Source organism: Bufo bufo, chromosome 1 (genome assembly GCF_905171765.1).
Source record: "Bufo bufo chromosome 1, aBufBuf1.1, whole genome shotgun sequence".
Lineage (NCBI taxonomy): Eukaryota > Metazoa > Chordata > Amphibia > Anura > Bufonidae > Bufo > Bufo bufo.
In genome coordinates this window covers 96,291,158-96,316,796 of record NC_053389.1, presented here as the reverse complement: position 1 = coordinate 96,316,796, position 25,639 = coordinate 96,291,158, and the positions used below count along the sequence as shown (strand labels likewise).

At 45.5% G+C, this 25,639-nt stretch overlaps 1 protein-coding gene across 3 annotated transcripts in view; it reads left to right on the top strand.

Moving 5' to 3' along the window:
- AGRN (agrin) overlaps positions 1-25,639 on the top strand; it is a 524,915-nt gene that overhangs the window by 355,634 nt on the left and 143,642 nt on the right. For all 3 annotated transcript variants that reach the window (XM_040427048.1, XM_040427040.1, XM_040427053.1), the window contains 2 exons: positions 11,699-11,920; positions 20,931-21,125. In XM_040427048.1, the coding sequence (XP_040282982.1) occupies positions 11,699-11,920; positions 20,931-21,125 (417 nt within the window). The remainder of the gene's footprint in view (positions 1-11,698; positions 11,921-20,930; positions 21,126-25,639) is intronic.

Sequence of the window (25,639 nt, the reverse complement as noted above, 5' to 3'; positions counted from 1 at the left end):
ATGTACAAAATAGAAATAACTGGCTAATATGCAACTGAAACATTAGGAGTCAAGGCCCTGCTCGCAAGAGCTTACAATCTAATGAGGAATTGGGGGTGACACATAAGGTAGTTGATGTACTGCCTCTTTAAAAAGCTAATCAAGGATAGGTCATCAGTATACTAGCACTGCACAACCCCTTTAACTTAGACAACCCCTTTTATATATAAAGATTATATCAAATTCTATATTAACTGAATTATATTTCCTCTTCATACAATGCATGTGTTGCTTTATTAGAAAGACTGGCTGCAGCAGTGACATGGCTCCTATACAGGGGCGGATTCACCATAGACCTTACAGGGAAATTTCCCGGTGGCAGATGCGCAGGGGGGCCTGAGGCCTGAGCCCTCCTCAAAGCTGGCCAGTGGACGCTGTTAGGGATGTATTTTGTACTGTCGGCGGCAGTGATGGACTGTGGTATTTGGCTCTGTTGGGGTGGTATAATATGCCACAATATGGTATTGTTGGCCCTGCCTTCCATCAATTTAGACCCGACTACAAAACAGGGACACCGTTTGTATTTGCCACTTTAAGTTCCCAGTCCGCCCCTGCCCCCATATGGCATATCACTGGGTTACTCAGCTGTTTTGTTACTAGTGGTTTAGTCATCTGTAACTTATAATCATTCTGCCTTTGCTGTAATGGAAATCAGCTCTTGCTGATTGAGCCTGTAATGGGCTTGTAGGACATAGATCTGCAGGGGCCGGAAGAGGACAGCAGCCTGAACCAATACTGAGTCAGGAGGTGTGTCTCAGACGCTCTGTAGGCCCTGTTGGTAAGCTGTAGTCACAGATCACAGCTCCACTTTTATAGAGCTGAGCTAAAAAGCGGGCAAAAAGCAAAATCTGAGGAAAATAAATAAATCCCCTGTAGGTACCGTCCTACATACTGTATAATTTTTGAGCTCATGACTGGACAGTCACTTTAAGGAGTCCCTCCACCTTTAATTAATTAAGTTGCAATTCCGCATTATACCATTGTTTTTTTTGACAATGGGAATTTTCCTGAAGCAACTTACAGGGCTGCAAAGAGATTTGGTATCATGACACTGTCAATTATCCGGGAGAAGCTCCTTTTTATCTATTGGAGGTGTAGTTTGTGTGGAACGTATGACTTCACTTTATCTGAAACACTTGGGGAATAAAGAAGCTCTAATGGGCTCCCATTCATTACAGGTAGTTACTTGGCTCTTACAATGACACTGTGCAGTTAAAGTCGTGCTCCAGTTCAGTTAATTGCTATTAGTATTTTTTTCCTGTAGGGAACAGACGAAAGTTGCTCTATTATGTTCTTGGAGAGCAGCTGGAGAGAATATGTAAAAAGGAAATATTGACTTTCAGTTCTGTCTACAGAATTGAACTGTTCTGAAAATTGTTCCCGGGCCTGTTAGCTGGGTGCAGTATGTCTGCACAGAGATTTCAGCAGCTGGAAGTGCACTACCATACAGCCTCCTAACACTGCTGCCACTTTCATACCATATGTTATATAGTTGAGTCAGTCAAGCTAATAACCTACATTTTATTGGTGGATGTGAGTATAACTGGCTGTAGATTTTCCCGTTTGACCACTTTTGGGTGGTTGGTTACACATTATTTTTTTCAGAAAGGCAGCATTTTTTTTGGAGGAGCTAAAAACAGCATGGCTAGATGTTACATTTTGGCCAGTAGGAAATAATAAAATTCCCTACAAACACTGCAGTTTTTGTAATGATGTTTTAAAGGAACCTGTCACGTTGAACATAGTATCTGATCTGAAGGCAGCATAGAGCAGCAGGAGCTGAGCAGATTGATATATAATTAGTTGGAAAAGATACAGTAAAACTTGTAGTTTATTAATTTAAATCTCTGACTTCAGTTGTACACAGGGATATGCTATCAATGATTGTCAATATTTTCTGTATAAATGTGTTTACAGGGATATCTGTCACTGATGGCAGTACACCGGGGAGGTATTATCAGTGATGGATAGCTTTCTCTGTGTGTGTATGCAGAGACAGCTATCAGTCAGTTTCTCCGTAGACATTTCAGTGGGAAAATTAAGCCTGAAAAAAACACATGTAAAATGTGACCAAAAAACACCACCAAAAAATATTTTACAAGGCAAAAAACGCTACCAACACAGATTTTAGGACATTCCTTAAATAGCTATTCCCATAAATAGCATCTCCTAGACTAGATAGTTGTATCTGCTTCTCAGCTAAGAGCAGGACTAGCTATCTGTATGATTTCAGCCTCTGAAAGTAAAAAAGAATGTTTCTATTCACTGACATAGTGATAAACTGAAACACAAAGGCCCACATTTACCAATTTGAGTGTACACACCTAGAGTATGGTGTAAATTGCACTAAAATTTAGAGCATCTAGGCTTATAGATATTTTGCGCACTTAGGCTGTCAAGGGCGATTGTTTAATGCAAAAGGGGTGAGGCCTAATATGCAAAATGTTGCTCCAAACTTGCCTAAAATTCTGGGATAAAATTCTGTTTCAAAGTAAGCACAAAATAATTGGTATAGTGTTATACAAAAATGCCTATCCCTGCCCCAGATTTAGCATCCAGCCTGAGTCTCTGTAATAAATCTGGTGCAGGTCTAGACAGCCTGTCTAAATTACGCCATTTATAGGATTAGTAAATGTGCTCCAAAGTATATTAGAAAGTTGTATCACTTCTCGTAGAGAGATCCAGGGGCGGATTGGCCATAGATCCTACAGGGAAATTTCCCAGTGGGCCAATGCCCAGGGGGCCACCCAAGCCCTCCTGATGGCCGCAGGTCAGGTACATAATGATTATTATTTTTTGAATCAGATCTTTTTTTATTAGAAGGGTTAATCAACCGTACAGTATCAAACAATGATCAAGCATTGTACATTTCAAATGATGAGTACAGAAACTTCCATACCACACCACATATGATACAGTCAGGAAGGTACATAATGATTTGATGCTCATCGGCCGCATTTTCCCCCCTAAACTCAACTGTATTACCATCCTCAGGACGATGATACAGTTGATACTGTGCTGAAGGAGAGGGTGTCAGGTGTCTTGAATTTATCTAGTGAAGTAAGTGACATATTCGATTCAACTGGCCTATTATGATTCTTAGCGTATGTTTTAGGGTTATAATTCTAACCATTGTGTATACCTCCTATGTGTATACTTTTTTTGAGCTAAAAGATAAGATTTTATAAGTTTTTTATACTAATTGTGCTGTTTTATTCTATTCATTTGGAAACATACTGTGGCACCCCATACGCTTCCATCTTTCATTTTTGACAGCTCCTTTGGAAAATGAAAGGTGGAATTTGATTGGTTCCTTTAGGCAACTAAGCCTGTTCTACTTTACACCAGTTTGATAAATGACCCCATAAGACTTCTAAAAAAAACATCAAAAATGTATGGGGTCTTGCTCCAGTAATCGCGTGGCGTAGAAAATTTTAGATGCACGAAATCGATCAAACATTGTGAAATAAATATGGTGGAAATCACAATAACACAGACTCCTGCAAAACTAACTTTACAATTTCCCCTCATGATAAGCCTCCCCTAAGAGTAAATACAGTAAAAATGGATTATCTTATCAGAAATATATGCAGGCCTGTTTTCAGGTTGTTTTCCTGAGCTGTGCTAGTTTTGCAGCCCACATATTTTATTTTAACTCTTAAAACACAATTATGAAATAAGATAATGAAATATGAGTTACCATTCAGCTAAGACTTGGGTATTCATATACACTGCCTTTGTGTCCCCGGTCTGGGACAAGTGATGTCATTAACATGGGAAATGACTGAACAGTGAAAAAAGGGGGGCCACTCCACCGACCACTTTTGACTGTTGGTAAGTATACATAAGCTTCTACATGAAGTATACCAGTCATTGGGTTAAAAAAAAAAAATCACAGCTAAATACGTATCACTCATTTTCAGTAATATGGGGACACGTTATTGTGTCAGCAAAAATAGTGCAACATTTACTGTGCCTGCACAAAACTGGTCCAGGAATGTATTAAACTTTGGCACAAGTACACCACTTTTCGTGCACTTAAAGAAATGCTTTGGATAACGAATGTCAAATTCCACAGGAGTGTAGAGGGAACATTCAGGCTGTGAAGGCCCATCTACCACTAATATTATAAATGGCACATGGGGGGATGAATGTTACAGACATTTCTCTGTTTCTTCAAGAGTCTCTTCTGCCGCTAAGGGTTAGGTCCCACGCTCAGGTTTCCTGATACAGTTTTGGAAGCAAAAATCAGGAGTAGATCTTAAAAGTGGCTTCCAAAACTGCATCAAACAACCTAAACATGTGGACACGCCTTAAGGAGACAGTCAGGGCCGGCGTTAGGGGGGGGGCAAACTGGGCAATTGCCCTGGGCCCCTGTCACCAAAGGGGCCCCCTTCCAGTCAGTGGCGGGTTACAATAGGGATGTTCGGGTCGGCACCGCTGGGGGGCCCAACGCCGAACCGAACGCCCACATACTGCGGCGGGGCACGGGAGTGCATAGTTCCCTGCCCCGCCGCCGATCACCCGAATAGGCTTCAGGCCTGAGGCCTATGTGGTAGTAAAATCCCGGCACAGGCGTCACCGCGCGCGCCTGTGTAGGGACGCAGCACAGTGGAGTGTGCGCACCTGCCATCGCGCTCCTGGACATAGGTAAGTATTTAGCTTTTATTTTTTAATTTTATGTGCCAACTTTGGGGAACATGGGGGGACACACAGGGAGACATATGAAGAGACAGTACTTCGGGGGGAAATTGCAGTATGGGGGCAAATTACTATGTGGGGGAAAAATATTAGGGTGGGATTATTGTGTGGGGGCAAAGTATTATAGGAGGGATTACTATGTGGGGGCAAATTATTATGGGAGGGATTACTATGTGCGGGCAAATTACTATATTGGGCAATGTGGGGAAAACTACTGTGTGGGGGCAGTGTCGGGGAAACTACTGTGTGGGGACAGTGTCGAAGTAACTACTCTGTGGGGGCAGTGTCGAGGTAACTACTCTGTGGGGGCAGTGTCGGGGAAACCACTGTGTGGGGACAGTGTCGGGGAAACTATTGTGTGTGGGAAATTACAGTGTGGGTGAAATTCTGTGGGGGGGGAATTACTATGGGGGGGCAGTGTGGGGGAAATTACAGTGTGGAGGAAATTACTGTGGGGGTCAAATTACTATGGGGGAGCGTGGGGGGGCTTTGCTATTGGTGAGGCACTGTAGGGGCAATTCTATTATTTTTGGGGACACGATACAGGGATTATTACCTGGAGCACAATATAGGGTGTTATTATTATTGGGGGCACTCTAGGGGACATTATAGCTGCTGTGGACACTAAAGGGACATTTGGGATAATTTATCAAACTGGTGTAAAGTAGAACTGTCTTTTGCACATAGCAACCAATCAGATCTCACCTTTCATTTTTGACAGCTCTTTTGGAAATCCAGTACTACTTTACACCAGTTTGAAAAATGACCCCAATTATGTCTATTAGGGTCACTATTTATTTAACAGTATAGTACCTGGGACATTGGGGGGCACAATAGGCACAGTATTAGGAGTGGCAGCAGGATGACACTGTGGGGACACCAGGATGGGGAGGTTGATGGAAAAATTGAGAAATCTAATGTGTCTGTGTTACAAGCTCTGTAGAGACGAGATGTGGCTGAAAGAATTTGTCATGGCGGTCTGGGTCAAACGGAGGAGAAGAGGAAAGAGAAGGTCTACATGACAGGAGATGTCCCTGGATGTAAGAGGTATGTGGTAACTATGACATGTAGAAAGTGTTTTTAAAGGAGAGTTACATTATATTATATATTATATATATTTGTCTTTCCAACCTGCTTCTTGTTTTTTTCAGTTAAAAGGTTTACCTGGGAATTTGATATGGATGGTCTATCCGCAGGATAGGTCATCAGTATCAGATCAGTGGGGATCTGACTCCTGACACCCGTGCTGATCAGCTGTTTGAAGAGGCCACGGTGCTCACCAGAGCTCCGATGAGCACTGCGGTCTCTTTATAATTTACCAAGCCCAGCGCCGTACATTAGACAGCAGCGATGCTTGGTATTTCACTTGAATGGGACTGAACTGCAACTAGGCAGGTGTTCTGGGAGAAGGACGTCAGCTGACCTGATATTGATGACCTATCCTAAAGATAATCTTATACACCTTGCTGGTAACTGTATTACACTGCAGTTTGTCTGCACGAGAATCTGCATGGAAAAACAATGTGTAATCTGCAATCAGTGCCGGCAGGCTATGTGTGAATGTGTTGTTTGTGTAATATTTCTTTTGGGGCCCCACTTAAATTTTTTCCCAGGGCCACACTTTGTCTAAAACCGGCCCTGGAGACAGTGTAGCTGCGACTAAAGATTGCTGTGTAGAGTGGGGTCACATTGCGGCCGGCATGCTGCCACGACCCAGCAAATGCAAAAGAAATCTAACATAGCTGGACTTTTGGTGACAGTTAGGTGCAGTTGCAGCAAGGTATGTTGCACTCACATTATGCCGTGCTGCACAGCAGTCTTTAGTTGTGTGACACTTGCTGTGGCTGAAGTCAGTGTGTATCCCCTGCCTGATACCAGTCAGATGCTACAGCCTTCAGCTCTTCTTTTGGTGAAGCTGGCATTATCCAGTAATTTACATGTAGTAAATGTGCCTTTAAGCGCCCATGTACAAGAACGTGTGCCGGCCTGGCCCGTATTGCAGCCTGCAAACAGCGGGTCTGCAATATACGGGCCCCGGCCATTTTTTCACTGCATCCAGGTGTGGACCCATTCACTTGCGGAACTGAGGCATGGACCCATTCTAGTTGAATAGGTCTGGATCTGTCAGCGGCAGCAGCACAGATGTTGCCCGTGCATTGGGGACCCCAAATAGCCCTAAGTAAGAATACATTCAGTAAACACTAAAATAAAAGTGCTTTAGGCTAGATGCACACGACTGAATGTGTTTTGCAGTCCGCAAATTGCAGATCCGCAAAAAAAACTGATGACGTCCCTATGGCATCCGTTTTTTGGGCGGATCCATTGTAACAATGCCTATCCTTGTCCGCAAAACGGACAAGAATAGGACATGTTCTATATTTTTTGCGGGGCTACGGAATGGAACAACGGATGCGGACAGTACACGGAGTGCTGTCTGCATCTTTTGCGTCCCCATTGAAGTGAATGGGTCTGCACCCGAGACGCAAAAAATGCGGCTCTGATGCTTAATCAAACCACGTTCGTGTGCAGGTAGCCTTACTGTGTTGGTGTTCTTTTTAGGAATACTGTTCACAACTAAATCGCATCTGGCTGCTGCTACAAAATACCGCATGGGCTAAGTTCATCCAATTGCCACATATGAAGTCCGTGTACTGAAGCATCATGTTTTTGCATAACTGTCTCTTAAATCAGGCCATAATCCAAACCCAGTACTTAATCACATCGTGAAGAAATGTGACAGAGTAACAGAATTCCATTATCCTCGCTGGTCCAGGAGGCTTTACAGTTTGAAGCCTGGCAAGATTTCTCTGCTGAGCTTGTTGGTTTGTGAAAAGGTGGCACAGACAGCAGTAGCCTTTGCAGCGAGGGGAAGCATTTGTCATTTATAATATACGGCTGTAATAACATCAGAAATAGTACCCAATAAATCCACCTTGCCTATGTCTCATATATATTGTATGTAAGGCGCCTTTGCATGCACAACAGAGCTGCCATAAAAGATTAAAGGAGCCGTGATCGGCGCTCATTAGATAAAGCCTGTGCATGCGCTTGTATGCAGTGTGCATTTATCTCCAATTCTATAAGAAAACTTGCCTTGACGGAAGTGCAATATTAAAAGGAAATTAGTTTTCCTGCTCCGTCAAAAAAAATCCAAAAAAAAGGGAAGCATGCAAATGAAGTCAGCACGAGGTTTCTGAAAGTGTGGAAGATGTAATGCAAAAGCGCCACAAAAACACTTGTTAAAAGCCACTAACCGCAGCATGTTTTCCAGAATAATAGGTATTCCTAACGGTTAAAAACCAGCACTTTATGAAGCCAGCATACGAATTGTCATGATGTTGCATTGTGCGGCTTTTTGATCTGCCGTATTTCAATTTCTAAGCATTTCAAATTTACATTTAGAAGCAAAGGCCTACAACCACTAATATCGCCATGGTAACCAAGATCTCCGCGGATAAGGGGGAAAAAAGCCACAATAGCTTTAATTTCAAGCTACACATTCTGAAACATAAAGGAATCAAAGACTGTTTGCAAAGTGAAGAAGTGAAACAATAACAGATGGTATTTTTCATAAACTTGCTGGGATTTTGCGAGCTGCTTTTAACTCCATCTTTCCCAGATCAGCCTACATCCTTTAACCTGCCCTCTGGTAATATTACAATGGCTGTAGAAATAGGTCAAGCCGCGAGGGAAAAGGTAGCAATTACTCTTTCCAAGACAAGATCTATGCCTCCATAAGGACACGGTTATATGCTGTTTGCTGTCCAAATGTCACGTGCAACGGTATAATATCGTGTTTTACTTGTATCACTCCGTATCAGGACACAGAGGTGGGTTCAGCTTTGGCACAGCTGACATAAGGAAGGTAGTGCCACGTTGTGGGTATAAAGATGCGCCCCTTGGCTTGCTTTATTTGAGTGAAGATCCAGGGCTGCTTTTGGATTGACTTTGGTGTTGCTTATATGTCACTAACACGTGTTTTTGGTTCTATTGTCTATATGCTGCAAAAATGTCCATTTTCCCAGAACAATTTGCCAGGATATCATTGCAATGGGCCAAATCGCAGACGCCAATGTTTTTTCTTATTTTATTTTCTGTATATATGTGCACTTGGAGAGAGGGGGATCTGACAAGGTTGGTCCCATCCCTATTAGTAATAGGTGTAAAAACTAAATGGACTCCCCTTTCCAGAGGAACTGCAAATGTATTTTTGGCAAACAAGGGTTATTGGCCCAAAAGTTATGGAAAGGAAGGGGTGTTAAAGGGGTTTTCTGAAATTTAAATACTGATGACCAATCCTCTGGATAGGTCATAAGTATCTGATCAGTGGCGGACCTACACCAGGGACCCCTGCCGATCAGCTGTATGAGAAGGCACTGGAACTCGCAGTAGCACTGTAACCTTCTCAGAGCTCACCAAGCACATGTAGTCACTTAGCCTACAGAAAGGTGAGAGACGTCACATACTGATGACCTATCCAGAGGATAAGTCTCAGAAATCCCCTTTAAAGAGGAACTGTCACCACAAAATGCAATAAAATCTCCTAGAGAGTATGTTATAGAGCAGAAGGAGATGAGCAGATGGATATATAGTTATGTGGGAAAATATTTATTGTAACTTGTATTTTATACATTTATAGCTCTGCTGTTTCTACGTTCAGGTGTACACAGAGTCCATGTTATCAGTGATTGATAGCATTCCCTGTGTAAATGTGTATACATACAGTAGAGAGCTATCATCTGTTCATGGTGATGGTCTTATAGAGGACCTGTTACCACAAAATGCAGTGCAACCTGCAGCATCTTGTTATGGAGTAGTGATGAGCGGCAGGGGCAATATTCGAATTCGCAATATTTCATTAATGTTTTGTAGAATATTCATCACATATTCGCAAATTCGAGATTATATTCTTGATTGCGAAAATCGGCAATGTATTATTCGCGTAATGCGCGTGAAATACCGGCGTGGGTCACTTATGCTAAATTTTTCAAGCTGGTATAAGTTTCCTGAGACTGGAGAAATTGGTTGGCAGGACAGAACATTAGAATAGCTTTATATGCAGATAGAGTGCTCCAATATATCTGCACTTGCGAATTTTCGGCAATTAATGATGCACATATTGTCTCGCAATACGTGCAACTTGTGACATCACAGCGCTATGTCTGTAGCATGTATGTATGAACAACAGAACATATTACACTGCCTAATACCCTGCACTGGAACCTATCAGCTACACTATAGATCCATCTACACTTACTATCTCCCCCTAACTATCTGAATTATATATATATAAGTTAACTGTCTAATGTAATACAACCAAGCACAGAGCACAGCAATGACACTGCAGTCTCTTTCATAACTGCAATAAACTTTAGAAAATAGCTGCTGGGGAGGTTCTTATATAGTAAGGGGTAGGCAACTTTTCTATTGGTTGCTAGGGATGTTGCTAAGCTGTGACAAAGCCTTCTCATTGGCCCACAAGCTAGATGAAGGGAGGGATGATCACCTGATGTGTACTGTGTTAAAAAAAAAAAGCATATTCGTCATAACGAATATATAGCACTATATTCTAAATATTCGCAAACTCTCAAAGTGCCGATATTCTCGATAAAAATTTGCTTTTCGCATATTCGCTCTCAACACTATTAGAGAGCAGGAGGAGCTGAGCAGATTGATTATATAAAGATTCAGTAAAACTTGTAATTTACGGGAGTAATTTAATGACTGTGTTTTGGAAATGCATTTCTAGAGTAGCTTAGTGTATGTTTCAGTCCTTGTGCTTCTCCACTGCAATTATCATACATTTTGGGCTTAAAGAAGTTGTGTCTAGTGTTGAGCGAAGTTTAGAAAAATTCGATTCGGCTGCTTCGTTGAATTTCACTAAGAAATTTGCTTCTTGATGAATGACTTTGTCATGAAGCGCATTTCTTTGTTAGTAGCGGGCGCAATGACGGGGAATGGAAATTACGCCTCCCCCATCATTGAACCCCTCAGATGCCGCATTAAGGGAAATTTTCAGGGAAAATTGATTTGTTACCACGAAGCATGAGGAAATTCAGCTTCGCGACTAATCAAATTTTTCCTGAAATTTGGATCAAAGTCCACAACGGATACTTTGATTCGCTCAACTTTAGTTGTGCCTGGTACTGCAGCTCAACCTACTTTAATTGATGCTGCTATGGACAAGTAAAGCACCCAGGGTGGTGTTTTTAGGAAGTGTGTGGTTTATTTTTTTTCTCAATCAACCCCAAAATCATGCACTTCATTCCTTACCACCCAATCCAAGAAGTGGAAATATGGTTGAAAAATGATTTGGACGTGTGGATTTCATCAGGCTGATGCTTCTTTTGCCCATTGCTAGTTCTGATCTCTGGCTTCCTCCTCCCTATCCTCACAATTATATTGGACTTTAAAGCAGCATTTTAGAAACTAGATACCAAAAACAGCCATTGTATTTTGACTTCTAGTGATGTAATTCGGGCTCTGCACATTCCAAGAAGGGCATGCCACTGGTGTCCACTAAAAGCTGTATCATTGTCGCACTCACAGGATTTGTTGAAGATAATCTTTCATTTTAATGGAAGTAATATAACAATTTTCCTTCAAATAGCATACAATCAAAATGTGCCTTTCTGATGCATGGAAACCTATAGAATTGTCCAAATCAGATTCTGTGAGTGTTGACAAATCCTGTTGATGGTGTGTGTATCTGTATGTTGTAGCTTTTATTCTGCCAGAATGGCCTGTTCGATCAAAACAGTAGTGCTGGCGGGCACATGTGCTCAACAAGCTTGACGTTCCCTTCCCTCCTCGAGGGGGCAGAGTATGACTAGCATGCAATACTTCCCCCCCCCGCTTGCCCTGCTTGCTGCTCAGGGAGCGCTTGTAATTGTGCTCTCCGCACAGGACTTTTAATAGCACATCTCTAAGCTGACCTATGTCTTTCTCTCTCTTACAGATCTTCACGCTCCCAGCCCTTGCCTAAAGGTGGAATGCAGTTTTGGAGCAGCATGTGTTGTGAAAAACCAGCAGCCAGTCTGCGAGTGCCAGCAAGTGTGCCAGAGCGTGTATGACCCTGTCTGTGGCAGCGACTCGCGCACTTATGGCAATCCATGTGAATTAGAGGCAACAGCTTGCGCACTCAAGAAGGAGATCACTGTTAAACACAAGGGGCCGTGTGGTAAGGGATAACATCTGAGCTTCATAAGCCAAATTGTCTGTTAATCCATGCATTTGGGGGCTTATAACACCCCATTTTAGTCCAGTAGTTTCACCGAATGCAGATGGTTACGACGTGGGAAATTCCACACAGTGGCGGATTTCTCTTAAGTAACTGTAGACGGTAAAGGGTCAGGATTTAATGCGGCTTTATGCTCTTGCAGCCGTCTATGTATAAAATGCCTTGATCAAGATGTATACGAGCACTGCTGCAAAATCTCCAGAGAGGTTGGCAGATATCTTCACAAATTGTTAGTACAGTCGGCAAAAGGCGTAATCTCTAATACGAGAGCAGTGAGATTTACAGGGAATAGTTCAAGTTTTTAGGTATACAGTAGGATGTTGCCTACTGTATACGGATATATATATGTAAACCATACCTTACAGTACACAGCCTCAGGCACTACCTGTAAATAACTTATGGTGGGATAAGGACCTGCAAGCTTCACAGTATTCATGTTTATAGAGAGCCGGATTATATCCTTAAAGAGATATGCACAACAGGAAATAAAAGTAATGGATAGTTTGACAGTGTAATTAGCGCTAAGGGTTCGGAGAGACGAACTTTGGCTCCTCGGAGCCAATACATTTGAATGCTGTAAGGAAACAGCATTAAAATCTAAGTATCTGAATGAGTCAACTATGATCCGAAGGTTGATTCGCTCAAGCCTAGCCCCAAGTAAAATTATGCGTGATGCACTGCTAAGCCAATAGGGTAACCCCTTATGTGCCATTAATCACAGTATAATGCCCCCTTATGTGCTGCCCCACACAGTATGATGCCCCCTTATGTGCTGCCCCACACAATATAATGCCCCCTTATGTGCTGCCCCACACAATATGATGCCCCCTTATGTGCTGCCCCACACAGTATAATGCCCCCTTATGTGCTGCCCCACACAGTATGATGCCCCCTTATGTGCTGCCCCACACATTATGATGCCCCCTTATGTGCTGCCCCACACAGTATGATGCCCCCTTATGTGCTGCCCCACACAATATAATGCCCCCTTATGTGCTGCCCCACACAGTATGATGCCCCCTTATGTGCTGGCCCATACAGTATAATGCCCCCTTATGTGCTGCTCCACACAGTATAATGCCCCCTTATGTGCTGCCCCACACAGTATGATGCCCCCTTATGTGCTGCCCCACACAGTATAATGCCCCCTTATGTGCTGCCCCACACAGTATGATGCCCCCTTATGTGCTGCCCCACACAGTATAATGCCCCCTTATGTGCTGCCCCACACAGTATAATGCCCCCTTATGTGCTGCCCCACACAGTATGATGCCCCCTTATGTGCTGCCCCACACAATATAATGCCCCCTTATGTGCTGCCCCACACAATATAATGCCCCCTTATGTGCTGCCCCACACAGTATGATGCCCCCTTATGTGCTGCCCCACACAGTATGATGCCCCCTTATGTGCTGGCCCATACAGTATAATGCCCCCTTATGTGCTGCTCCACACAGTATAATGCCCCCTTATGTGCTGCTCCACACAGTATGATGCCCCCTTATGTGCTGCCCCACACAGTATGATGCATCCTTATGTGCTGCCCCACACAGTATGATGCCCCCTTATGTGCCGCTCCACACAGTATAATGACCCCTTATGTGCCGCGCCACACAATATAATGACCCCTTATGTGCCGCTTCACACACTATGATGCCCCCTTATGTGCTGCCCCACACATTATAATGCCCCCTTATGTGCTGCTCCACACAGTATAATGCCCCCCTATGTGCCGCTCCACACAGTATAATGACCCCTTATGTGCCGCTCCACACAATATAATGACCCCTTATGTGCCGCCCCACACAGTATAATGACCCCTTATGTGCAGCTCCACACAGTATAATGACCCCTTATGTGCCGCTCCACACAATATAATGACCCCTTATGTGCCGCTCCACACAGTATAACGACCCCTTATGTGCCATTCAACACAGTATGATGCCCCCTTAGGTGCTGCCCCACACAGTTTAATGCCCCCTTAGGTGCTGCCCCACACAGTATAATGCCCCCCACAGTATAATGCCCCCTTATGTGCTGCCCCACACAGTATAATGCCCCCTTATGTGCTGCCCCACACAGTATAATGCCCCCTTATGTGCTGCCCCACACAGTATAATGCCCCCTTATGTGCTGCCCCACACAGAATAATGCCCCCTTATGTGCTGCCCCATATGGTATGATGCCCCCTTATGTGCTGCCCCACACAGTATGATGCCCCATTATGTGTCCCCAACACAGAATAATTCCCTCTTATGTGCTGCCCCACACAGTATGATGCCCCCTTATGTGCTGCCCCACACAGTATGATGCCCTCTTATGTGCTGCCCCACACAGTATGATGCCCCCTTATGTGCTGCCCCACACAGTATGATGCCCCCTTATGTGCTGCCCCACACAGTATGATGCCCCCTTATGTGCTGCCCCACACAGTATGATGCCCCCTTTAGTGTCTCCTGAATGAATACTTATCTAGCCCATGACAAACAGAGCAGATCTACTGCAATCTGTGGATGCAGGTGAAAGCGCTGCTGCTATTGGGGATTGGGGAGAGGCAGCAGGACGTCCTCCCTGATCTCTGAGGCCCCACGTACTTGTGTGGTCTGTGTGCTAGACAAATCTGCCCCTGCATATGCTACTATTTTGCAGAATGAGCAGGTCATATTATTTCTATGTCAGTTACTTTCTTTAAGGCCTCATGCACACGACCGTATTTTTTTGCGGTCCGCAAAAACGGGTTCCGTTTTTACGTGATCCGTGACCGTTTTTTCATCCGTGGGTCTTCCTTGATTTTTGGAGGATCCACGGACATGAAAAAAAAGTCGTTTTGGTGTCCGCCTGGCCGTGCGGAGCCAAACGGATCCGTCCTGAATTACAATGCAAGTCAATGGGGATGGATCCGTTTGATGTTGACACAATATGGTGCAATTTCAAACGGATCCGTCCTCCATTGACTTTCAATGTAAAGTCAGGAGTTAATATACCATAGGATCGGAGTTTTCTCCAATCCGATGGTATATTTTAACTTGAAGCGTCCCCATCACCATGGGAACGCCTCTATGTTAGAATATACCATCGGATTTGAGTTACATCGTGAAACTCAAATCCGACAGTATATTCTAACTCAGAGGCGTTCCCATGGTGATGGGGGCGCTTCAGGTTAGAATATATTAAAAGAACTGTGTACATGACTGCCCCCTGCTGCCTGGCAGGTGCTGCCAGGCAGCAGGGGGCAGACCCCCCCCCCTCCCTGTTTTTAACTCATTGGTTGCCAGTGCGGCCGGCCCCCCCTCCCCCCTGTAGTTAACTCTTTGTTGTCCAGTGCGGCCGGCCCCCCTCCCTCCCCTGTAGTTAACTCGTTGGTGGCCAGTGGGCCCCCCCTCCCTCCCCTGTAGTTAACTCGTTGGTGGCCAGTGGGCCCCCCCCTCCCTCCCCTGTAGTTAACTCGTTGGTGGCCAGTGGGCCCCCCCTCCCTCCCCTGTAGTTAACTCGTTGGTGGCCAGTGGGCCCCCCCCTCCCTCCCCTGTAGTTAACTCGTTGGTGGCCAGTGGGCCCTCTCCCCTCCCTCCCCCTCCTAATTAAAATCTCCCCCCCTATCATTGGTGGCAGCGGAGAGTACCGATCGGAGTCCCAGTTTAATCGCTGGGGCTCCGATCGGTAACCATGGCAACCAGGACGCTACTGCAGTCCCGGTTGCCATGGTTACTTAGCAATTTGTAGAAGCATTATACTTACCTGCGAGCTGCGATGTCTGCGTCCGGCCAGGAGCTCCTCCTACTGATAAGTGACAGGTCTGTGCGGCGCATTGCTTAATGACCTGTCACTTACCAGTAGGAGGAGCTCCCGGCCGGACACAGACATCGCAGCTCGCAGGTAAGTATAATGCTTACAAATTGCTAAGTAACCATGGCAACCGGGACTGCAGTAGCGTCCTGGTTGCCATGGTTACCGATCGGAGCCCCAGCGATTAAACTGGGACTCCGATCGGTACTCTCCGCTGCCACCAATGATAGGGGGGGAGATTTTAATTAGGAGGGGGAGGGTGCGGATCACAGCCCCCTGTAAGAGATCGGGTGCTGGCAGGCAGCAGGGGGCAGTCATGTACACAGTTCTTAGTATATTCTAACTAGAAGCGTCCCCATCACTATGGGAACGCCTCTGTGCTAGAATATACTGTCGGATCTGAGTTTTCACGAAGTGAAAACTCAGCTCTGAAAAAGCTTTTATGCAGACGGATCTTCGGATCCGTCTGTATTAAAGTAACCTACGGCCACGGATCACGGACACGGATGCCAATCTTGTGTGCATCTGTGTTCTTTCACGGACCCATTGACTTGAATGTGTCCGTGAACCGTTGTCCGTCAAAAAAATAGGACAGGTCATATTTTTTTGACAGACAGGATACACGGATTATGGTCTCGGCTGCAAAACGGTGCATTTTCTGATTTTTCTACGGACCCATTGAAAGTCAATGGGTCCGGCACAACGGCCACGGATGCACACAACGGTCGTGTGCAGGAGGCCTAAAGGAGTTGTCTGGGTTCAGAGCTGAACCCGGACATAACACGTCCTTCACCCATTCAGCCCCTATGAGTGGAGCATCAGAGCATGATGCCCCCCCTTGCCCTACGCTGTATGGCGCAGGGCAAGGGCTTTTTCTTCAGATCCTGTGACATACTGGGCTTCTGATGAGCATGCTAGATGGAGATTTCCGCCTAACAGTGGGCCCGGTGACGTCACCGGCACTAATGGGTGGTCTTTAGCGCGAAATGAAATGCTCCGGCACTCCACTCATAGGGGCTGAATGGGTGAAGGAGGGGTTATGTCCAGGGTTCAGCTCTGAACCTGGACAACCCCCTATAATGGTGACACTGGGACTTGAGCAAATTCCTCTGCTTAGATCTTACCTGTGCCTTCCTTTACCTATTATCAGATTCCCTATTGTGGATTCATGAATCTCTCCTTCTATGGAGTGAAAGGGGTTCAACCGTGCTAACGTGTATGAGGACAGTAAAGAAAGGGTTAATAGATTTGCTTCCTCCATGGTACTGTTTTATTGCAAAATAGGATCCTGGGTCCTGGTGAAATGCTGAGGTCTCTGAGCTTCTTGTTGGGAGTAATGAAAGTGGCGAGTGTCGGGAGTGACAGGTCGGAGATGTGCGCTGGGTTATTGGATGCTCCTGGCTTTGTCCCTTCTCACAGGTCTTGGTGACACAGGGTGTCATTTTATCCCATACACATTCTCGCTGGGCACACGCAGGTTTATCATAGCGCTTTTCCCCAGCCTGATAAGCAATTTGTTCAGTTTGTATTGCCTGTCTGTGCACATTACCTAGCCGTCATTTTCAATCTATATGATCCAGTGCCTCTCCTGCTTATACTGTCTTATCAGTGAATGCATTATGAGTCACTAAGATGGGGGGATAGACGGCTGCCATGCTGAAATCCTTGCGTCTGTGGCCACAAGTAGCTTTTTTAATATTGTTATAGGGGTGAATATTTTTAGTGTTTACATGGATGGTAGTTATGAATATAAGACAATGTTCTCTAAGCGTTGGCTCTCCAGCCGTTGGAAAACTACAACTCTCAGCATGCTCTATTATAAGGTGTACATCAGCCATCAGTAGCATTGGTGAAAGGGATGCAAATAGTGCCAGGGCAAATGTATTTCAATTCAATTCTGCCACATTTCGCTTAGTCCAGGTGAGGCCACACATGGCCAAGCGACATCCATCCTTGGCAGTCAGCAGCTGCACAAAATCATCTGACTATTGGTCACCTTGGCCTTAAGCCTTGTTCACACGAACGTGTGTGATCCGTGGCCGTATTGCAGCCCGCAAATTGCGGGCCGCAATACACGGCCACAGTTCCGTGTGCATTCCGCATCACGGATGCGGACCCATTCACTTCAATGGGTCCGTAAATCCGGAATTGCGGAACGGCCACACGGAACGGGACCCCTCGGAAGCACTACGGAGTGCTTCCGTCGGGTTGCGTCCCGTACTTCCGTTCCGCAAAAAGATAGAACATGTCCTATCTTTTTGCGGAACGGGCGGATCGCGGACCCATTAAAGTGAATGGGTCCGCGATCCGATGCGGCTGACCTACGGCCGGCGATCGTGGATTGCGGCCCGCAATTTGCGGGCCGCAGCACGGGTCACACACGTTCGTGTGAACTCGGCCTTACTCTGAATTTCCCCCCTTTTGTCAAAATGACATATTGTGACTGTTAGGGTATGTTCACATGTAGCAGTTGAAGTACGATTAAATCCACATGAAAATTGCATTGGAGAAACAGTGATGCAGTTTTGAGGCAGAAAATAAATATTTTTCACCTGAAAAAACTGCAACCGCATTGAAAAGCACATTAAATCCAACCATCAAACCATCAAGGCTTTTCCACAGTGGTTTTAACTGCACCTCAACAGCTATGTAGAAACATACCCTAAGAAATCTGTTCGGTTAGGCTCCATTCACACGTCCGCAAATGGGTCCGCATCCGTTCCGCAATTTAGCAGAACGGGTGCGGACCTATTTATTCTCTATGGCGATGGAATAGATGCGGACAGCACGCTGCCCCGATCTTCCGGTCCGTAGCTCCGCAAAAGATAGAACATGTCCTATACAGGGTGCCAGCCGGGTGTGTTGCGGATCCGGGTGTGTTGCGGATATTACTGCTGGGGGCCACTCTGGGAGATATTATTACTGCTGGTGGCCAATATGGGGGACATTATTACTACTGGTGGCCAATATGGGAGATGATATTACTGCTGGGGGCCACTATGGGGGACATTATTACTGCTGGGGGCCACTATGGGGGATATTATTACTGCTGGGGGCCACTCTGGGAGATATTATTACTGCTGGGGGCCACTCTGGGAGATATTATTACTGCTGGTGGCCAATATGGGGGATATTATTACTGCTGGGGGCCACTCTGGGAGATATTATTACTGCTGGTGGCCAATATTGGGGACATTATTACTGCTGGTGGCCAATATGGGGGACATTATTACTGCTGGTGGCCAATATGGGGGACATTATTACTGCTGGGGGCCACTATGGGGACATTATTACTGCTGGGGGCTACTCTGGGGGACATTATTATTGCTGGAGGACACTCGGGGGGACATTATTACTGCTGGGGGCCGCTATGTACAGTATACTGCAGGGGTTGGGATTTAAATAAAAAAGTGTTCATTCCCATATCTCTCCAAGCTCACTTTCCTCATCTACCCTAAATCTGGTCACAGTGCTCGTTCCCCTATCTCTCCAAGATCACCATCCTACCCCCACCCCTAATCTGGTTACAGTGCTTGTTCCCCATTCATCACAAGCTCACCATCCTCCTCCATTCACATCCCTTTCTTATCTGTGGCAGTCCTGAGGCGGAGCAGTGCAGGCAGCCAGTAGCAGTCCTAAGGTGGAGCAGCGCAGCCAGCCAGTAGCAGTCCTGAGGCGGAGCAGGGCAGGCAGCCAGTAACAGTCCTGAGGTGGAGCAGCGCAGCCAGCCAGTAGCAGTCCTGAGGCGGAGCAGGCCAGGCAGCCAGTAGCAGTCCTGAGGCAGAGCAGCGCAGGCAGACAGTAGCAGTCCTGAGGCGGAGCAGGGCAGGCAGCCAGTAGCAGTCCTGAGGCAGAGCAGCGCAGGCAGACAGTAGCAGTCCTGAGGCGGAGCAGGGCAGGCAGCCAGTAGCAGTCCTGAGGTTGAGCAGCGCAGCCAGCCAGTAGCAGTCCTGAGGCGGAGCAGGCCAGGCAGCCAGTAGCAGTCCTGAGGCAGAGCAGCGCAGGCAGACAGTAGCAGTCCTGAGGCGGAGCAGGGCAGGCAGCCAGTAGCAGTCCTGAGGCGGAGCAGGGCAGGCAGCCAGTAGCAGTCCTGAGGCGGAGCAGGGCAGGCAGCCAGTAGCAGTCCTGAGGCGGAGCAGCGCAGCCAGCCAGTAGCAGTCCTGAGGCGGAGCAGCGCAGGCAGCCAGTAGCGTAGCAGTCCCACACTCCTCTTTGGTAGCTGGTACGGGCCTTGCAGACACGTTGTGCATGACCGTCTGAAGGTTTCTTTTGATTGAATGGTGCAGTGCGGCAGCAGGGCATCTGACAAATGGGACAAGACTGAAAAGTCTTGCAATCCTTTGGGGATAGCTGGTGAGCCAACAGAACGTGGTCTGTGTGCCACCTCATCACACATATGGTGCTGGTTGCGAACCCCTGGCACTTTTAGTCAAAGAGCATGGTAGGTAGGAAGACACCCTCATAGGGTGTAATGGTGGACACAATTCTATTAAGAATAATTGCACACATCTTATTGAACAAGCGTGTAGAAAGTTCCTGCTTTATAGTTATTTCTTTACTCCCTCCATTTTAGGCTCTGTAAACGTTTTTGCCTCGTGAAGCGATGAAAATAAATGAATATTTTCATAAATGAATTGTATTTTCAATTACAAAAAATGATATTGAAAGCCAGAACGTATTTGCTTGGGGCGAACGTTAGGATTCAGTTGAGAAGCAGGCACAAGGCAGTGTACTTTCAAGCGAGAATTAAACTTTTACAAACAACTGGTTGCTGATCTTGTACACAATCAAAATGCAGCAGCGGAATGATCTATTAAAATTCCCTCACCCATTCCTTTTAGAATTCACATGAGATGTGACATTTTTCCCCGAGAGGTACATTGCAGACAGGATTTGATGAAGTAAATTAGTCAACCACATTACAATGAATGCTACTTTCTTCTGCATTTGTCCCTTTTATACCCTTTGACCTTGTCAGCATGCCCAAGGACAGACCGTTGAGTTAATAGCATGTGATGTATTCCTGCAGGGTGGCAGGTCAATTAATTAAAGTGGGTGCAGGTGCATCCAAGCTATCTTTAGAGGACAGACGAGTGACATACAAAACGCAGCTGGAAAGCAGAGTGGAGGATTTTATTCTGACCCTTTGTAATGTTCTTTATTGCAGATCGCTGCAAGAAATGCCAGTTTGGAGCCATCTGCGAGGCGGAGACTGGACGGTGTGTGTGCCCTACAGAATGTGTACACTCGGCTCAACCTGTGTGTGGTACTGATGGCACCACGTATGGCAGTGAATGCGAGCTCCATGTACGAGCCTGCACACAGCAAATTAACCTGCAGGTGGCAGCACAGGGAGACTGCAGTAAGTAGATGATCCAAATGATGTGTGTCTGAAAGGGTATGTTCACACATAGCAGTTAAGGAGTGTGAAAAACTGCATCCAAACCACGTGCATACGTTTTTGCTGTGGTTTTCAATGAGGTTGCAATTTTTACATCTCCGTTTATCTGATCTGGCAGGCTGTTCCAGCAGAGGAACAGCCTGGCGGAGTTCACCGTATCCGACATAGTTGGAAACTGCAGTTCATTGCTGGACCCCATTGACTATAATTTCTTTTCCCGTTCCGTTTTTTTCCGTTCCATTTGCAGTCCGTTTGCGGAACCATTCACTTCAATGGGTCCGCAAAAACAACGGAAGGTACTCTGTATGCATTCTGTTTCCGTATATCTGTTCCGTTGAAAGATAGAATATGTCCTATTATTGCCCGCAAATCACGGTCCATGGCTCCATTCTAGTCAATGGTTCCGCAAAAAAAAAACTGAATGCATACGGAATGCATCCGTATCTCTTCCGTATCCGTTCCGTTTTTGCAGAACCATCTATTGAAAATGTTATGCCCAGTCCAATTTTTTTATGTACTGTACTGTTTAAACTTTATTGTGTGCTTCCGTTTCCGTTTGCGATCCGCAAAAAACGGATCACAAATGGAAACCATATGGAAAAACGGGATGGCAAAACGGAACGGAAGCGGAACAGAAACACTACCGAAACAAAAAATCAGAAAAACTGATTTGTTTAAAACATACAGCAAAACCATACGGTCGTGTGCAAAAGGCCTTAGTGGCAGATTGTAGCGGTGAGAACGTGCCCTAAGGCAATAAAGGACACATTTCAGCCCATTTTAGGCATTTTTTTATAGCAGCGGTTTTCCTTTTCTATCCGCTGTGATCTCACCAGCTGGATGTACCCGTAGTCAGCCAACCTCTCCCTGAGAACAAATGATTGTCCCACATTTACCAATATGAGTGTACCTAGACTTCATTGCAAAGAGCATTAAAATTTGGTGCATTTTTTGTACAATTTTGCACATCTAGTTGTAGAAAAGTCTACTGGGTGTAGCTCACTGAAGGAGAAACAGAATCCCAGCACACACTCGTCTTCAATGTACAGTTATAATACAATGAGTTTGGGCCGGTTCTGAACCTTTCTTAACCATCACAAAATGAACAACTCATGCAATTTAAAGGTACATGATCTACATATTCTGTTTATTCTGGTTGCTGGGTGACAGCGTCTGATACCTTTAGTGCCTTTAATTTGCATATGAGTTGTTCATTTTGTTGTGATTGAGAAAGGCTCAGGAATGGCCGAAACGTGTACTATTATAAGGCCCCTTTCACACGGGCGAGATTTCCGCGCGGGTGCAATGCGTGAGGTGAACGCATTGCACCCGCACTGAATCCGGACCCATTCATTTCTATGGGGCAGTGCACATAAGCGGTGATTTTCACGCATCACTTGTGCGTTGCGTGAAAATCGCAGCATGCTCCTCTTTGTGCTTTTTTCACGTAACGCAGGCCCTATAGAAATGAATGGGGTTGCGTGAAAATCGCAAGCATCCGCAAGCAAGTGCAGATGCGGTGCGATTTTCACGCACGGTTGATAGGTGACGATCGGAATGGGGACCCGATCATTATTATTTTCCCTTATAACATGGTTATAAGGGAAAATAATAGCATTCTGAATACAGAATGCATAGTACAATAGCGCTGGAGGGGTTAAAAAAATAATAAAAAAATGTAACTCACCTTAATCCACTTGTTCGTGCAGCCGGCATCTCTTCTGTCTTCTTTTGTGAGGAATAGGACCTTTGATGACGTCACTACGTTCATCACATGGTCCGTCACATGATCCTTCACCATGGTAAAAGATCATGTGACGGACCATTTGATGAACGTAGTGACGTCATCAAAGGTCCTATTCCTCACAGAACAAGACAGAAGAGATGCCGGCTGCACGAACAAGTGGATTAAGGTGAGTTAAATTATTATTATTATTTTTTTAACCCCTCGCGCCCTATTGTACTATGTATTCTGTATTCAGAATGCTATTATTTTCCCTTATAACCATGTTATAAGGGAAAATAATACAATCTACACAACCTTGAACCCAAACCTGAACTTCTGTGAAGAAGTTCAGGTTTGGGTACCACATTCAGTTTTTTATCACGCGCGATAAAAACTGAACAACGGAACGCAATTGCAGTCAAAACTGACTGCAATTGCGTACCTACTCGCGCGGGTTTGCCGCAATGCACGGGGACGCATCCGGACCTAATCCGGACACGCTCGTCTGCAAGGGGCCTAACTGTACATGAATTTTCAATAAAGTACATTGGTGACTGAAGAATATCGAGTCCTGGGATTTCTGTTACTTCAAAATACATCCCCTCTATGTGCACCACTAGCCCTGAGTGTCAGCCAAATCACTCCACTCCACTAGCTCACCAAAGGGGCATGGATTAGTGCGAAATTATGTGACTTAAAAGGGTTATCCCATCTTAGACAATGGGGACATATCGCTAGGATATGCCCCCATTGTCTGATAGGTGCGGGTCCCACCTCTTACAAGGAGAACGGAGCCGGGGAGAGTTGTAGCTTGAGGACCCCGGGTTCCCCAGCGTCCGTCCACAAGGCGCAGCTCCCCGCCTCTCCCATTGAAGTGAATAGGAGTGCACCCGGCATGCACAGCCACTGCTCCCTTTCATTTCTATGGGGCTGACAGAAATAGCCGAGCCAGCTCTCGGCTATTTTCAGCGGCTCCATAGAAATTAATTGAGGGCAGTTGCGCCTCAACTTTCTCCGCTCCGTTCTCCTTGTAGGCACGGGTCCCAGAGGTGGGACCCGCACCTATCAGACAATGGGGGCATATCCTAGCGATATGCCCCTATTGTCTAAGATGGGATAACCCCTTGAACTGGAAATTGGCATGGCCTAAAATTGCACCTCAATTCTGATGTAAAAATCAACGTAAGCCAACTAATAGTTCGTATAGAGTCAGAGAAAAGTGTCTATCCCTGCACCAGATTTATCATCCAGCCTGGGCTGATGCAGGTCTTGAAAGCCTGTCTAAGCATACACCATCTAAGGCAGGGATGCTCAACCTGCGGCCCTCCAGCTGTTGCAAATTAGAACAAAAAAAAAATCACTGAAAAAACAAAGGTAAAAACATCCTGCACGGTATGATATATACAGTAAATGTGCGCATGTCCCTGGCCATATTATTGAAGAAAATCACAGAAATAAGATAATAATGCACTTAGTAAAGTAGATGCAAGCATTATATATGGACAAAGCCCTCACTCTGATATGATAAAATCTGAGACACTTGGCCAATATATTTTGATCAAAACACATCTGTGCCCGCCTACCAAGCGCCAAGGTGGTCTCAGGTCAGGCGGGTCCTACGCTAAACCTACCTAAGCCGTTGGGCTTCTATGTTCAGGAGTGCAGACGCCGCAAATTAGAACTCCCAGCATGCCATAATAGCTGTAGGCTGTACAGGCATGCTGGGAGTTGTAGTTTTGTAACAGCTGGAGGGCCGCAAGTTGGGCATCCCTGATCTAAGGGATTAGTAAAAATAGAATATTTGACCGATCTTCAGAATAGGTCATCAATATCTGATTGGTAGGAGTCCAACTCTAGGAACTCCTGATGATCATCCATTTGAAGAGGCTGTGTTGCTCTGATGAGTGCTGTGGCCAGTGATATCAAGTTCATTGGTCACATTGCCTAGGCGCAGCCCAGTTCTATTCAAATGAATAGCCCTGGCTGCAATACCAAGCACAGCCACTATACAATGTATGGCACTGTGCATGGTATGTTGTGAGGAGACTTCAGTTCTCACCGGAGCACCGTGACCTCTTCAAACAGCTGATCAACGGGGTGGTGTGAGTCGGACCCCCTAGATCAGATACTAATGATCTATGCTGAGAATAGGTCATCAGTATTATACTCCCAGAAAATATCTTTAACTTCACAGCAGACTTTTGGTCAGTGCCGGCTAAGTCTCTCTCCAGAGTCAGGACATCTAGTGTCCGGGCTTTATTTCTACTAGCGATTCAGTTTTTCTTCCTCTAGCATCCGCATTAAACACTCATAGACTCTGAGATTTCCCTTTGTCCACAAAATACTGCGAACAGAGCTGAGAGTGTGTTTTTATAAATGTATTTTTAAACCTCTCTGTTACGGATGGGGACGCATGGATGTGACATAAATCTTCATAGTATAATGCAAGTGTTCATACTGTGTAACTTATAAATAAGAGGAAAAAAGACAACACCGACGATCAAAAAAGTGGCTTGATAGGGTCACGGCTGTATCACCTCACCTTCGAGACTTACTAGACGCCACGTGAGTCAAAATGAATTACAAGATGCATTAAAAAGTGCAATGTTATCAAGAGCTGTAATTTTCCACTTTTTACCATTTTTTATGAATTTGTCAGGTGGTCTTTAAAATGTTCTCTCAGGAAGGGTCTAAAAATAAGATTGCTGTTTATGAGCAGTCGACGTTTCACTAGATGAAGTACTTGGCA